This window comes from Oncorhynchus nerka, linkage group LG20, assembly GCF_034236695.1.
Source record: "Oncorhynchus nerka isolate Pitt River linkage group LG20, Oner_Uvic_2.0, whole genome shotgun sequence".
NCBI classification, from domain to species: Eukaryota; Metazoa; Chordata; class Actinopteri; order Salmoniformes; family Salmonidae; genus Oncorhynchus; species Oncorhynchus nerka.
This window is the reverse complement of record NC_088415.1, coordinates 41,645,151-41,662,309: the sequence shown is the minus strand read 5'-3', so window position 1 is coordinate 41,662,309 and position 17,159 is coordinate 41,645,151. Positions and strand designations below refer to the sequence as shown.

Here is a 17,159-nt window from a genome sequence, read left to right as displayed (position 1 = left end):
CCTCAGCTCCTCAGCTGCTAGCAGCGCCGTCTCATCGGTCACTCCACCTTCTCAGGAGCCCCGCTTACCTCCTCCAGAACGCTTCAATGGAGAGCTGAACACCTGTCGGGCATTTCTAGCTCATTGTGCCCTTGTCTTCGAGCTTGAGCCCTCCTCCTTCCCCTCGGATTGCTTTAAGATAGCCTACCTCATCACACTGATGTGGGCTCTCACCTGGGTTACTGCTATGTGGGAACAACAGCCGGCCATATGCACTAGTCTGGAGGGGTTCATGGGAGAAGTGAGGAAGGTTTTTAATGTCCCGTTCTCTGGGCGAGAGGCCGCCCGGAAGCTAATCCAGCATCGGCAGGACTGGATGGATTTCCGCACGTGGAGAGTGCTTGGAATCAAGAGGCACTGTTTGATATGTTCCTGCATGGTGTCTCGGAGGAGGTCAAGGATGAGCTTGCAGCTTGGAGTTACCTATGGAGCTCGATGCCCTCATCGCTTTGACCATCCGTATCGATGGTCAATTACAGTAACGACAGAGTGAGAGGAAATTGGATTTCGCTCGCACGCCCAGGGATCCCACCTTGCCTTTGAGTCATCCCGGAAGCTCCCGATGGTCTTGTTGCCGAAAGTACCCAAGGCTTCCCGACCTGCCCTGAGGGCAGGTAGCAGCTTCCTGAGCTAATGCCACTAACCACTAACGGCAATACAGAATCGACACAAAGAGTTGCCTGTGTTGCGGGACTCTTGGTCATTTTGTGTCCTCTTGTCCTTTAAAAAAAACAGGCTCACCGGTAGGAGCGAGCACTCTGGTGGGCCATTTGGAGAACGTTCCTGCTTCCCTTGATCACACCTTTTTTCATGCCATTCTGGTGTGGAGAGACCCGTCCACATCTCTCCTGGTTCTCATTGACTGTGGGGTCGACGAGAGCTTTTTGGACGCTACCCTGGAGTCCGAGCTGAACATCCGCACTCAGCCCATCTCCATTCCCATGGACATTAGAGTGCTGGGCGGGCACTCTATAGGCCGAGTCACCCACAACACCACTCCCATCAACCTACATGTGTCAGTGAACCACAGCGAGGCTATCTAGTACCTGCTCATCAAGTCCCCTCTGATTCCTGTGGTATTGGGATTCTCCTGGCTCCAGCGACACAATCCCCTCATTAACTGGTCTACTGGTGCCATCATGGGTTGTAGCCCTTTCTGCCACGCCCATTGCCTGAAGCCAGCACAACCCGCCCCGGGACGTCTTCCTGGGGGCTCGGAAGGTGCCCCGGACCTTTCCACCATTCCCGCGGATTACCAGAACCTCTGGAAAGTGTTCAGCAAGGCCCAGGCCGCTTCGCTCCCTCAGCGCCGACCTTATGACTGCGGGATTGACCTTCTCCCTAGCACGACTCTGCCCCAGGGACGACTGTACTCTCTGTCGAGATCAGAAACCAAGGCGATGGAGACTTACATTGGGGACTCCCTTGCTGCAGGATTCATCTGTCCTTCTTCTTCTCCCGCCGGTGCAGCGTTCTTCTTTGTGGAGAAGAAGCACAAGACCCATGCATTGACTACCGGGGTCTCCACGACATAACGGTGAAGAACCGCTACCCGCTACCATTCATCTACACGGCCTTTGAGCCGCTCCAGGGGGCCACCGTGTTTTCCAAGATGGATCTATGGACCGCCTACCACCTGGTGCGGATACGGGAAGGCAACGAGTGGAAGATCAAGAAGGCCGTCATTGTAAATAATAATTTGTTCTTAACTGACTTGCCTAGTAAAATAAATAGTTGTTTTTAGTCCCACCCTTCAGCTCCACTCAATCCCTCCCATCTATCTCTTAACACCATCCATTGTTTTATTTGTATTTGCCATATCTTTTTCAACTGTGCTGTGATGTTTCTTTTATGGATTCCTAATATTCTGAACAGGTCTCTCGATATATTCTATTGAGTCTGTAGAAACAAAATTTTAACTAAAAGGTACACCATATTAAAGGGATGGCTTAAGATACATGTACTGAAAACCAGTGGTAGTCAGTGCCATTATTTTATGAGCATTTCCTTTTATTCTATTACTGCATATTGGATGACTGTCATTCATATTCCATTCACCCAGCTCAATGTAACATTGATGGGTTTAGGCTACTACATGATACTCTAATTGTCCCTGTACCCTTCATGAGGTTGCTTACGAATTTAAGTATGCATTGTAGGTTCACAGGTCGAGAGAAAAATATAAATAATCAAAGTGACAGACAGTGACACATTCAATACCGCCTCGCACACTCTTTCCGTCATCATTAATCCAACATTTGCAAATGAGAGTTTCTATTGGACAAATTCAGGTATGTTTTTCCACGTTTGGTTACATTTGCTTTTGTTAAGAAAAGTTTTTCAACAGAATCGGCAGTTCACTTTCATAGCAGCCACATACAAACAGCATGATTTCTTTGCTCATTGTATAATTCCTTCTCACATCTACACGCTCTCGTCCACTCACTTTTTCCCTTTGATTGTGGACTTCAGTTCACAATACAACAGCCCTCTGTGACCAGGCGGAAAAACCTTTCCAAGCCAAACCTTCATAACTTAACCACTAACCGCTACACACAGTCTACATCGTTGTCACCATATTAGCTAACGTCATAGTCAACATAGCTGCTAGAACTAACGCGCTTGTAAATCCGCTACAATCATGCAGTACAGTGTACAGCAAGCAGTTTAGCAGTTCGACGGTGGGCCCGTCGAAAGTGAGAACAAAAATACAAGGAAATATTACTATCTCTCTCTCCCCCTCTGTTACTTCTCCTTCATTTTTGAAGAACTGAATTTGTTCAAAACTGTTCAACTATTGTTATTTTCTCTCTAGCTAGCTGTCCTTCGCCTACACCATGGTGCTACCCCAGAGATTGCTGTTGAGGCTACTGTAGACCTTCATTGCAAAAAGGTACGTTTTATTAAATTATTTCTCGACGTGAATATATATTTAGTATAGTATTATCTAAAAATTATATATTTCTTTATGTTTCACTATTTTTAATTTTATGAAATTATCTGAGGAGGATGGTCCTCCCCTTCCTCCTCTGAGGAGCCTCCACTGCTGAAAACTCTATTGAATGAAAACTCCACAAGAAAATCTGTTGGCCAGCAAGTGAGAGGGTTTTCAGCAGTTGAATTACATTTATTCAGAGTGCACAAGGGAACCACACCTGCAAAGCCCGTTATGCACCTTCATAAGGTAAGTCTGAATACCAACTACTGAGAAGTGCCTAGGAAAGGCGTAATTTCCTATGTCAGAATCGGGCCCTGAGAGAAATGGGAAATGGTCACATCCTGCAGCCACTAGATGGATCCACTATTCAAATTGTCAAATTACTTTAAAGTAAACATGTTTGTTTGAATAAAAATAAGATACTATGTTTACACGTTTTTTAAACAAATCTATAAATACCGTGTCTATATACACCACCGTTCAGAAGTTTGGGGTCACATTTTTTGTTCCATTAAAATAACATCAAATTGATCAGAAATACAGTGTACATTTTGTAAGTGACTATTGTAGCTGGAAACGGCAGATTTTTTATGGAATATCTACATAGGTGGCCTTAGACTAGTTGAGAATCTGGAGCATCAGCATTTGTGGGTTCAATTACAGGCTCAAAATAGTCAGAAACAAAGACCTTTCTTCTGAAACTCTTTCAGTCTATTCTTGTTCTGTATAACTCGTGTACATCAGTCAAATGCCACTGTTCCTACACATTTTCAACCTACTATGCTTTGTCTAAGTGTGTGAATATATCTTTACATCAGCTCATCTATAGTCCCTCATTATGGAAACGGAAGTAACAACACTGTGTTACATATTCATCACAACCAGCTATTTATTTCCTGTGAAGTTAGCTGCTCTCTTTTCAGAGTGTCACATGCCATGGAATGTTGGCCCTGTTCTGTGTTCTGTGTTGTGTGTTCTGTGTTCCCTTCTGTAGCATAGATTCTATGTTCTGGGTTTGGGATCAGATGTCACTTGACCATTTGACAATGATGCCATTGTGACAGGCTACTCCATACGTATCAAAGCAGCACTGATTAACCAGTTGACAGGGCTGGAGAACAATACTGCCCTTCACTGCATAGAGACAGCACAGCCTCTCAGACCCTAACCCTGACACTGAATGAAAGTAACACTGGTCCCATCCCAAATACTCTACATGGAACAAAAATACCCACGTTTAGGATTATGCTAAATACAGTTCTTATATAGTTTCGGGAAGCATGCTAAGCTTTTCTTAAGATGTATTTTCATGGATAAGCAAGTATGTTGTTATTAGCCTACACTTGTTATTATTCTCATCAATTTGAGTAACTGAATGTCTGTGTAAACCTAATAATTTTAACGACAGGATTCTCCCAAGCAATAACCAGATTAAAAAACGGATCCATCAACTGGTTTATTCCAATACTTATAATAAGCTTATTTACTGTGACATGACTTACACATTTGTCTAGATATGGTTGTTTTCATATAATTGTATATCAGATGAATCCTTGACCTTTTATTCGTTGCAAATATTCTGGTAATGTTTTACAGTAGCCACATGAAATTGATTTTCTCAGCGCTCAGAAGGAACGACCTCCGAGCGGCAAAACAAACTGATCTGGCCAATCAAGTGAGCTGTCTGGTGTGGATCACGGCTAGGGAGTGAGAGCTGAGCGTAAAAAAACTAGTTCACGTTTGCCAAACTCCGAAATTGACCGACCATCTCAGAATTGCATCATTTTTTTTTTTTAATCGTTAATGTTTTTTGTTGTTGTTTCAAGATATTGCGACATTGTAAATGAACTTTAGGCTGCGTGTCCCAGTGAAAGCTGAAGTCACCGTGATACTGAAACCTGGACCTATCATCAACTGAAAGTGGACTTGGAGTCTTCTGAAAATCTATCTTGAAGCCATCATTTGCTGATCTTTATTGCCTTTAAAAACGAACGTCTCATTAACAAATCGAGGACATCTTGGGGATTAAACCGACCTGCTCGACCTGGACATGGTTATTATTGGACTGGTTTGGACCTAAACATGGACTGTTGGCAGGTGTCCGTTCTGTGTGTTATATTTATATCATGTCTACAGCACACGTCGTCTCAAACACAGGAAGGTAGGTGATTTTATGAATGGTGATATGTGTCAACTAAATCAAATAGTCAAAAAATAAACTACAAACTTTGCATATAGAGTTGTAAACCAGGAAATCAATTCAGTGTGTATAGGCTGTTCATACTCTTTTAATCAATCATTCTTCAATTGTTTTGATCATTTTCATGAGAATGTATCACACACACACACACACACACACACACACACACACACACGTTTGTTTTACTATCCTTGATTCCCATTCAAAATCCTATTTTCCATAACCCCTACCCCTAAACCTGAACTCTTAACCTAACACTAACCTTAACCTTAAAACTAAACCTAACTCCTAACCCTAACCCTAGTTGTAACCCTAACCCTAAACCTAACCCCTAAGCCTAACCCTAACCCTAATCCTAACCCTAGTTGTAACCCTAACCCTAAACCTAACCCCTAAGCCTAACCCTAACCCTAACCCTAGTTGTAACCCTAACCCTAACCCTAGTTGTAACCCTAACCCTAAACCTAACCCCTAAGCCTAACCCTAACCCTAAACCTAACCCCTAAGCCTAACCCTAACCCTAACCCTAAACCTAACCCCTAAGCCTAAAATAGCCATTTTCCTTGTGGGGAGCGGCAAAATGTCCCCACTGGTCCAAATGTTCCTTGTTTTACTATCATAGACTTCTGGTACCCACAAGGATAGTAAAACCAAACCACACACACACACACACACACGCGCGCACAAACAAACAAAAGTCTATTTCTCAAGAGGTTACATTCCTGTTCCCAAAGTTTGGTTTGGTTTATTCGGATCCCCAATAGCAGCAGCTATTCTTCCTGGGGCGCACACAAAAACATAAAACACCCCAAGTAACAAAACACTGATACACTGTTTACTGTTCTTTTCCCCGTTTCACGTGAGGGGATGTGTCGGTCTATCTTCTGGTCTTGGTGACTGTAGATGAATCACCTGTTTGCCCTCTTGAGTCACAGTAGAGCAGAACAGTAGAGCAGAGCAGAACACAGCACAAGTACCTGTGGCCCTGACAGTGACAGGTCAGCATCTCCAACACTAGAACAAGTATCAGTCAAGGCTTTTGTCAGGTTGTTGCGGTGGACTCAGGTGATGATAGACCGAAGTGTTTTCGGTGCTGTTTCATCCACTTGAAAGTGGGAAACCCCCGGTTGGTTTCATGCAACTCATGGGATGTTTTGTGGGACGAGAACATGTCGACTCAATAAAGGTAGACAATGTCCTGTTGTGCGTAGACTATAACAAGGTTGACTCTGTATATGCCTCATTAAGCACCTCCTGGGGGGTGTTCAGTTGACCGTTTCAGTCATTAACCAAAACCTTCTATATCCTTCTCTCTTTCTTCATCCTTCTTTCTTCATTCTCACTCTCCCGTTCTTGTTCTCTCTCTCTCTCTCTTGCTCTCTCTCTCTCGCTTTAGCTCTCTCTCTCTCTCTCTCTATCGCTCTCTCTGTCTTTCTCACTCTGTCTCTCTCTCTGTCTCTCTCGCTCTAGCTCCACCTCTCTGTCTCTCTCTCTCGCTCTCTCTCAATCTCCGGTCTCTCCCCTATCTCTCTCACCCCCCTTCCCTCTATTTTAGAGATCAGATAGCTGCTCTGTTCTTCTCAGAGGAGGGAACTTTTGCTACACTACATTACCACACTGTAATAAGCCTTTCTGATTGCAGTAATATGTCAGCCATTTAGCCAGTGCTGGCAATGTGCCACACACACAGAGCTGATATCCAGTGCCAGGGGACACAAGTGACTGAGAGTCTATTGCCCCTGTTGTAAAGGACACTGGAGGTCAATTGGCTCATTCAAATTGATGACACTTGTTGCTTTGAGTGACTGTTGGCGGTTGTTTACCAGTGAGGAGCGCTGAGTTGGGTGTATACAATAGTTGGTTGTAGTTTGTGTATTTTGCCGTTCATGTTGGAATTGAGTAGTTATTAACGCAACATCCCAATGCTATGGTAGATAAGAGATCGTTTCATGCTTCCATGCTTTCAGCAAAATAGGAATATGTGCTTGTGTGCATCCGTCTATATTTTACTTCCTGATGGATTTTTCCTCACTCTCTCTTTTTTTTCTGTCCAGTCCACACTCCCATCTATGTGTTTGCAGAGGGCTAAAACTGCCCTTTGAGCCCGAATCAGTGTGTGCTGTGGCTGGATTAGGTGCTTTGTGTTGTCCTTTCTAACTCCACTCCTCTTCTGGGAAAATATTTGCTCAGGACTATGTGTGAATGAGCGAGTGTACAAAGATATGGATTACCCATAGGATGTGAGTACGTGTGTGTGTGCGTAAGTACGCGCCTATGTACGTACGTGCGCATGCATGCGTCCTTCCATGCGAGTGCACACGCCTCCGAGACTTCTCAACATTTTAAGAGCCATCCTTGTCAACTTTCGGCTCTCCATGTATTAGTCATCCTCTGATATCATTCACAAGTCACTGATAAGAAGAGCACCCGAGAAGCTGAAGTTCAGATGTAGTGATAAGGTGTTCCCATTCAATTGTGAGCTACAGCTGCCAACACAGTTGAGACAGTTGAAGGTAATGACTAATGTATTAATAAGGAAGAACAGTTTCATTTCATTGTGTCCAGTCACGCATGCAACTGCTCGGGTTGAATAGCTATGGAATAGATTTAGATGACAGTACTGTATAGTAGATTTGCTTTGTCTCCTGTGGATTGTCAACCTTTTAGGGGAAGGATACCCTTCTCAGCTATTGCGTATATGCAGATGCACAATGTGCATGCATAATGTAGCCAAAATCTGATACAATGTGCCAATACGGTGTTGTGTGTTTCGATGCTGTTTCGATTGGAGGAGCCTTCCCTGCACATTCAGCATATGCATAGCCGCCATGAATGTGTCTGCACAACATAGAGAGATGTTACGGTGAATGTGCAGAGCTTACACTGCACAATATCTGTGAATGTGACTGTTATAAGTGGCAAATAAGAGATGGTCTCCATGTCTCCTTCCTGCCTCTCTATCTCCCCTCCTTTGAGCAGACTGGAGCTCTCCTCTCACACATGGCCTTTTGTCCCATTACCATGATCTCAGCACTGTGGGTCCTCTATCACACACACACACACACACACACACACACACACACACACACACACACACACACACACACAAGTACTATCTGTCACTGTATCACTCATCACTCTTACTTGGAGTCTGACTGGGACACACTGTTCACATTTATAGCTCAGACCTTTACAATGCTATTCTTTGTCTGGCAAGACCATGTTCCGCCCCATCCACCCTCTATCAGCCTGAGGCCTGGTCCACTACATGTAGAGGGGTTATGGCCTGCACTGCTTCAAACACTGCTCCAGACACGTTTCAGTCATATTAACCGATAACATCAAACACTGCTACAGACATGTTTCAGACATATCAACAGATATAACATCAAACACAGCTACAGACACGTTTCAGTCATATCAACAGATTTAACATCAAACCCTGCTACAGACATGTTTCAGACATATCAACAGACATAAACTCAAACACAGCTACAGACACTGCTACAGGCATGTTTCAGTCATATCAACAGATCTAACATCAAACCCAGCTACAGACATGTTTCAGACATATCAACAGATATAACATCAAACCCAGCTACAGACATGTTTCAGTCATATCAACAGATATAAATCAAACACAGCTACAGACATGTTTCAGTCATATCAACAGATATAACATCAAACCCAGCTAGACATGTTTCAGTCATATCAACAGCTATAACATCAAACACTGCTACAGACATGTTTCAGACATATCAACAGACATAAACTCAAACACAGCTACAGACATGTTTCAGTCATATCAACAGATCTAACATCAAACCCAGCTACAGACATGTTTCAGTCATATCAACAGCTATAACATCAAACCCAGCTACAGACATGTTTCAGTCATATCAACAGCTATAACATCAAACCCAGCTACAGACATGTTTCAGGCATATCAATGCACAAAAACATCAGACAAAGTGTCAATAGATTATTCATCACAATTATAGATCCCTCATCAACGTGATGAATCCAAATGTCCAGGTACACTAAGTCTGTTGAGCACATTGTGACATAAGTATTTGTAGAAGAATGCTATGGAATTTGACCGATTCCTTATATGAACAACTCTGACAACAAACCGTCTGTCGTCTGATGCCTCTTCTTCCCTGTGTGTGTTTCCTCAGTGGTGTGTCCTGGTACCCAGAATGGGCTGAGCTCCACAGGATCTCAGGAGAACCAGTACAACCTGATCAAGGACCGCTACACAGGCTGCGAGATTATTATGGGTAACCTGGAGATCACTCAGATAGAGGCTGACTGGGACTTCTCCTTCCTAGGGGTGAGAGAGCAGCCATTTTGTTCTATTCTCTGTTCTTGTTCTTGTTTTTGTTTTTGTTGTTGTCATCTTCTTCTTCTTCTTCTAGTCCATGAGACATGTCCATGAGGCCTCCGCTGGTAATCGAGGTAATCTGTTAATGTGACTGTCTCTAACCTTATTCTAACTCCTGTACCTCCAGACCATCAGAGAGGTAACGGGCTACATCCTAATCGCCATGAACCACTTCCGACGTCTGCCTCTGGAACAGCTGCGGGTGATCCGTGGTAACAGCCTGTACGACCGGGGCTTCGCCCTCTCTGTGTTCCTCAACTATCCCAAGCAGGGCTCCAATGGACTGCAGCACCTGGGACTCACACACCTTACCGGTGAGGAGAGGAGAGGGAGGAAGGGGTGGAGGAGAGCAGGAGGGAGTGGGTAGAGGAAGATGAGAGATGGAGAGTACAGAAGGAAAGAGTGGAGGTGAGAAGGAGGGATAGTGGATCAACTGAACCGGTGCTTCCCTGGGTCAAAGAGAGAGCCAGGCAGAGTGAAGCTCCAGTACCATATGGGTCCAAAGAGGACAAGGATTTCAAGTAGGATACAAATCAAATTAAATCAAATGTTATTTATCACATGCACTGAATACAGCTGGTGTAGACTTTATAGTGAAATGCTTGCCTACGAACCTTTCCTAACAATGCTAAGTAAAAAAAAAAGAATGATTAAAAATAAATAGTAACTAAAAGAAGAAGAATAAAATAAAATACACAAGAATGGAGCTATATACAGGGAGTACCAGCAACAGATCAATGTGGAGCTATATACAGGGAGTACCAGCAACAGATCAATGTGGAGCTATATACAGGGAGTACCAGTAACAGATCAATGTGGAGCTATATACAGGGAGTACCAGCAACAGATCAATGTGGAGCTATATACAGGGAGTACCAGCAACAGATCAATGTGGAGCTATATACAGGGAGTACCAGTAACAGATCAATGTGGAGATATATACAGGGAGTACCAGTAACAGATCAATGTGGAGCTATATACAGGGAGTACCAGTAACAGATCAATGTGGAGATATATACAGGGAGTACCAGTAACAGATCAATGTGGAGCTATATACAGGGAGTACCAGCAACAGATCAATGTGGAGCTATATACAGGGAGTACCAGTAACAGATCAATGTGGAGATATATACAGGGAGTACCAGTAACAGATCAATGTGGAGATATATACAGGGAGTACCAGTAACAGATCAATGTGGAGCTATATACAGGGAGTACCAGTAACAGATCAATGTGGAGCTATATACAGGGAGTACCAGTAACAGATCAATGTGGAGATATATACAGGGAGTACCAGTAACAGATCAATGTGGAGATATATACAGGGAGTACCAGTAACAGATCAATGTGGAGCTATATACAGGGAGTACCAGTAACAGATCAATGTGGAGCTATATACAGGGAGTACCAGCAACAGATCAATGTGGAGCTATATACAGGGAGTACCAGTAACAGATCAATGTGGAGATATATACAGGAAGTACCAGTAACAGATCAATGTGGATCTATATACAGGAAGTACCAGTACCAGATCAATATGGAGCTATATGCAGGGAGTACCAGCAACAGATCAATGTGGCGCTATATACAGGAAGTACCAGTAACAGATCAATGTGGATCTATATACAGGAAGTACCAGTACCAGATCAATATGGAGCTATATGCAGGGAGTACCAGATCAATGTGGAGCTATATACAGGGAGTACTAGTACCAGATCAATGTGGAGCTATATACAGGAAGTACCAGTACCAGATCAATGTGGAGCTATATACAGGGAGTACTAGTACCAGATCAATGTGGAGCTATATACAGGGAGTACCAGTACCAGATCAATGTGGAGCTATATACAGGAAGTACCAGTAACATATCAATGTGAAGCTATATGCAGGAAGTACCAGTAACAGATCAATGTGGAGCTATATACAGGAAGTACCAGTAACAGATCAATGTGGAGCTATATACAGGGAGTACCAGATCAATGTGGAGCTATATACAGGGAGTACCAGTACCAGATCAATATGGAGCTATATACAGGGAGTACCAGTACCAGATCAATGTGGAGCTATATGCAGGAAGTACCAGTAACAGATCAATGTGAAGCTATATACAGGGAGTACCAGTACCAGATCAATGTGGAGCTATATACAGGGAGTACCCGTACCAGATCAATGTGGAGCTACAGTATATGCAGTACCAGATCAATGTGTGGAGGTACGAGGTATTGAGGTAGATATGTAATTGAAGGCAGGGTAAAGTGACTAGGCATCAGGATAGATAATAATAAGGTATTTGAGGTAGATATGTAAATGAAGGCAGGGTAAAGTGACTAGACATCAGGATAGATAATAATAAGGTATTTGAGGTAGATATGTAAATTAAGGCAGGGTAAAGTGACTAGGCATCAGGATAGATAATAATAAGGTATTTGAGGTAGATATGTAAATGAAGGCAGGGTAAAGTGACTAGGCATCAGGAGATAATAATAAGGTATTTGAGGTAGATATGTAAATTAAGGCAGGGTAAAGTGACTAGGCATCAGGATAGATAATAATAAGGTATTTGAGGTAGATATGTAAATGAAGGCAGGGTAAAGTGACTAGGCATCAGGAGATAATAATAAGAGTAAAATAAAGAACAGAGTAGCAGCAGCATATGATGAGTGTAAAAGTGTGTGAGTGTATATTGTTTGTGTGTTGTGTGTTGGTTTTGTGTGGGAGGGATAGTGTGGTGTGTGTGAGTGAGTGTGTATATGGTGTGTATATAAAGTCTAGTGAGCGTACGTAGGGTAAGATAGAGTCAGTGCAGATAGTTCAGGTACCACTAATTGACTGTTTAGCAGTCTATTTAAAGTATTACCCTAAACCTAGCCCCAACCACAACCCTAACCCTAGCTTCATATCCACATCCCGATTCAACCCTAGCCCCAACCACAACCCTAACCCTAGCTTCATATCCACATCCCGGTTCAACCCTAGCCCCAACCACAACCCTAACCCTAGCTTCATATCCACATCCCGATTCAACCCTAGCCCCAACCACAACCCTAACCCTAGCTTCATATCCACATCCTGGTTCAACCCTAGCCCCAACCACAACCCTAACCCTAGCTTCATATCCACATCCCGGTTCAACCCTAGCCCCAACCACAACCCTAACCCTAGCTTCATATCCACATCCTGGTTCAACCCTAGCCCCAACCACAACCCTAACCCTAGCTTCATATCCACATCCCGGTTCAACCCTAGCCCCAACCACAACCCTAACCCTAGCTTCATATCCACATCCCTGTTCAACCCTAGCCCCAACCACAACCCTAACCCTAGCTTCATATCCACATCCCGATTCAACCCTAGCCCCAACCACAACCCTAACCCTAGCTTCATATCCACATCCTGGTTCAACCCTAGCCCCAACCACAACCCTAACCCTAGCTTCATATCCACATCCCGGTTCAACCCTAGCCCCAACCACAACCCTAACCCTAGCTTCATATCCACATCCCGATTCAACCCTAGCCCCAACCACAACCCTAACCCTAGCTTCATATCCACATCCTGGTTCAACCCTAGCCCCAACCACAACCCTAACCCTAGCTTCATGTCCACATCCCTGTTCAACCCTAGCCCCAACCACAACCCTAACCCTAGCTTCATATCCACATCCCGGTTCAACCCTAGCCCCAACCACAACCCTAACCCTAGCTTCATATCCACATCCCGGTTCAACCCTAGCCCCAACCACAACCCTAACCCTAGCTTCATATCCACATCCCGGTTCAACCCTAACCCCAACCACAACCCTAACCCTAGCTTCATGTCCACATCCCGGTTCAACCCTAGCCCCAACCACAACCCTAACCCTAGCTTCATATCCACATCCCGGTTCAACCCTAACCCCAACCACAACCCTAACCCTAGCTTCATATCCACATCCCGGTTCAACCCTAGCCCCAACCACAACCCTAACCCTAGCTTCATATCCACATCCCGGTTCAACCCTAGCCCCAACCACAACCCTAACCCTAGCTTCATATCCACATCCCGGTTCAACCCTAGCCCCAACCACAACCCTAACCCTAGCTTCATGTCCACATCCCCGTTCAACCCTAGCCCCAACCACAACCCTAACCCTAGCTTCATATCCACATCCCGGTTCAACCCTAGCCCCAACCACAACCCTAACCCTAGCTTCATGTCCACATCCCTGTTCAACCCTAGCCCCAACCACAACCCTAACCCTAGCTTCATGTCCACATCCCTGTTCAACCCTAGCCCCAACCACAACCCTAACCCTAGCTTCATATCCACATCCCGGTTCAACCCTAGCCCCAACCACAACCCTAACCCTAGCTTCATGTCCACATCCCGGTTCAACCCTAGCCCCAACCACAACCCTAACCCTAGCTTCATATCCACATCCCGGTTCAACCCTAGCCCCAACCACAACCCTAACCCTAGCTTCATGTCCACAATCTTAGAGAGAGAACTAATAGAGTACCAATTAAATGAGGAAAAACAAAAGAGGGTGGACGGAGGAGAAATGATAGAGAGAACAGAAGAGAAGAGGATAGAGTCCAGACAAGGAGGTCAAACAATGTAATATGTGTAATGTGTTTGCTCTTACCAATGTGGATAGTGAAATACTTGAGAAGACACTATGTGGTGTATCGAGTGTGTGGGAGGCAGTAGCTAGGAATCTCTTGGGGTTACTGTAGTACACCACACCCTTAGTGTGCAGACAGGTGTGTAGTGTAGCATGGCGAGGGTGGGTGGGGGGGGGTGAAGGAGGATTGATGGTGAAGACCTGATTAATGATTATGTGTGCATCCCAAATAGAAACCTAATTACCTTTATAAAGCATGGGGTCTGTTCAAAAGTAGTGCAATCATTCACCATTTGGGACGCTACCCATACTGTGAAAGCAGAGTTTCCAGTATTACCGACGACACAGGGTTTCACCTTCAGTTGTATCTGTGTGCTTGTGTACATGTGTCTAACATCTTACACAAACCCTCCAGCTTCCCAGAGAAGAGCAGGTTCTTCCTACATGCTCCAGCAAGTCTGGGTTATTGTTTAATGTAAGGAGAGTCAAATTGGAACTGTCTCCCTGTAGAATTCCTGCCAACTGATTTCTCTCTCTCCCTCTCCCTCCCCCTCTCCCCCTCTCTCTCTCACTTTCTCTCTCGCTCTCTCTTACTCGCTCTCTCTACAGAGATTCTGGAGGGAGGCGTCCAGATCGTCCACAACAGGTTCCTGAGATATGGTCCCTCGGTGAACTGGGATGATATTGTGAGGGACAGGGATAGGGCCAATGCTCCCATTGACATCCAATTGAACGGCGAGAGAGGTCAGTGTCTGTCCATTAGAATAGGACAAGTAGTTAGAGCTATGACCCAAGTCATAGACTGTTCTCTCTGGTACCACAAGGTAAGCGGTACCGGAACGCCAAGTCTAGGACCAAAAGGCTCCTTCACAGTTTCTACCCCCAAGCCATAAGACTGCTGAACAACTAATCAAATGGCCACCCAGACTATTTATATGGACCCCCCCCCTCCAGTAAGGTCTACTACACCTGTTGTATTCGGTGCATGCGACAAATAACATTTGATTTGATTTTGATTTGATTAGAGCCTGATCTGATGTATTTGGAAAATTAAAAAAGAGATCAGGATTCCGGTTGAGACTCTGGCTAGAGCATGAACTTTGACCTCTTTGACCGCTATTCCTGGGTGAGCCATTGGCTGCTATATCTGACTGGTAATGATGTTCCATTATCTGTAGGGCCTTGTCACCCCTCCTGTGGGGAGAACTGCTGGGGGCCTGATGAAGTGCACTGCCAGATCTGTAAGTTGATCTCTGCCTGCTCTGCCTTTGAATTGTCTCTGAATGGTCTCTGGATGGTCTCTGGATGGTCTCCGGATGGTCTCTGAATGGTATTTGAATGGTCTCTGAATGGTCTCTGGATGGTCTCTGAATGGTCTCTGAATGGTCTCTGGATGGTCTATGAATGGTCTGTGAATGGTCTCTGGATGGTCTGTGGATGGTCTCTGGATGGTCTGTGGATGGTCTCTGGATGGTCTCTGAATGGTCTCTGAATGGTCTCTGGATGGTCTCTGGATGGTCTATGGATGGTCTATGGATGGTCTGTGAATGGTCGCTGAATGGTCTGTGAATGGTCTCTGGATGGTCTGTGGATGGTCTCTGGATGGTCTGTGGATGGTCTGTGGATGGTCTGTGGATGGTCTCTGAATGGACTTTGAATGGTCTGTGAATGGTCTCTGAATGGTCTGTGAATGGTCTCTGAATGGTCTCTGGCTGGTCTGTCGATGGTCTCTGAATGGTCTGTGGAGGGTCTCTGAATGGTCTGTGGATTGTCTCTGGATGGTCTGTGGGTGGTCTTTGAATGGTCTCTGGATAGTCTCTGAATGTTCTCTGAATGGTCTGTGAATGGTCTCTGAATGGTCTCTGAATGGTCTCTGGATGGTCTCTGGATGGTCTGTGGATGGTCTGTGAATGGTCTGTGAATGGTCTCTGAATAGTCTCTGGATGGTCTGTGGACGGTCTCTGGATGGTCTCTGGATGGTGTTTGGATGGTCTCTGAATGGTCTTTGAATGGTCTGTGAATGGTCTGTGGATGGTCTCTGGATGGTCGCTGGATTGTCTCTGAATGGTCTCTGGATGGTCTGTGGATGGTCTCTGAATGGTTTGTGGATTGTCTCTGAATGGTCTCTGAATGATCTCTGAATGGTCTCTGAATGGTCTCTGGATGGTCTATGGATGGTCTGTGAATGGTCGCTGAATGGTCTGTGAATGGTCTCTGGATGGTCTGTGGATGGTCTGTGGATGGTCTGTGGATGGTCTCTGAATGGATTTTGAATGGGCTCCGAATGGTCTCTGGATGGTCTCCGAATGGTCTCTGGATGGTCTGAATGGTCTTTGAATGGTCTGTGAATGGTCTCTGGGTGGTCTGTGAATGGTCTCTGGATGGTCTCTGAATGGTCTCTGAATGGTCTGGGAATGGTCTCTGAATAGTCTCTGGATGGTCTGTGAACGGTCTCTGGGTGGTCTCTGGATGGTGTTTGGATGGTCTGTGGATGGTCTGTGGATGGTCTCTAGATGGTCTGTGGATGGTCTCTGAATGGACTTTGAATGGGCTCTGAATGGTCTCTGGATGGTCTCCGAATGGTCTCTGAATGGTCTGTGGATGGTCTCTGAATGGTCTCTGGATGGTCTGAATGGTCTTTGACTGGTCTGTGAATGGTCTCTGAATGGTCTTTGAATGGTCTCTGGATTGTCTCTGGATGATCTCTGAATGGTATCTGATTGGTCTCTGAAAGGTCTCTGAATGGTCTCTGGATGGTCTTAATGGTCTTTGAATTGTCTCTGAATGGCCTCTGGATGGTGTCTGGATGGTCTGAATGGTCTGTGAATGGTCTTTGAATGGTCTGTGAATGGTCTCTGAATGGTCTCTGAATTGTCTGTGAATGGTCTCTGGATGATCTCTGGATGGTCTCTGAATGGTCTTTGAATGGTCTGTGAATGGTCTCTGAATGGTCTCTGGATGGTGTTTGGATGGTCTCTGGATGGTCTGTGAATGG

General features: G+C 44.9%; 1 protein-coding gene across 2 annotated transcripts in view; it reads left to right on the top strand.

Annotated features, from left to right (window-relative positions):
• Positions 1-4,671: 4,671 nt before the first annotated feature.
• LOC115101911 (receptor tyrosine-protein kinase erbB-3-like) overlaps positions 4,672-17,159 on the top strand; it is a 35,974-nt gene continuing 23,486 nt past the window's right edge. Inside the window, exons 1-5 of one of the 2 annotated variants that reach the window (XM_065005505.1) lie at positions 4,672-5,138; positions 9,356-9,510; positions 9,689-9,875; positions 14,774-14,908; positions 15,343-15,405. In XM_065005505.1, coding sequence (XP_064861577.1) covers positions 5,060-5,138; positions 9,356-9,510; positions 9,689-9,875; positions 14,774-14,908; positions 15,343-15,405 — 619 coding nt within the window. In that variant the 5' untranslated portion in view covers positions 4,672-5,059. The remainder of the gene's footprint in view (positions 5,139-9,355; positions 9,511-9,688; positions 9,876-14,773; positions 14,909-15,342; positions 15,406-17,159) is intronic. The other variant, XM_065005506.1, reaches the window with a different exon arrangement.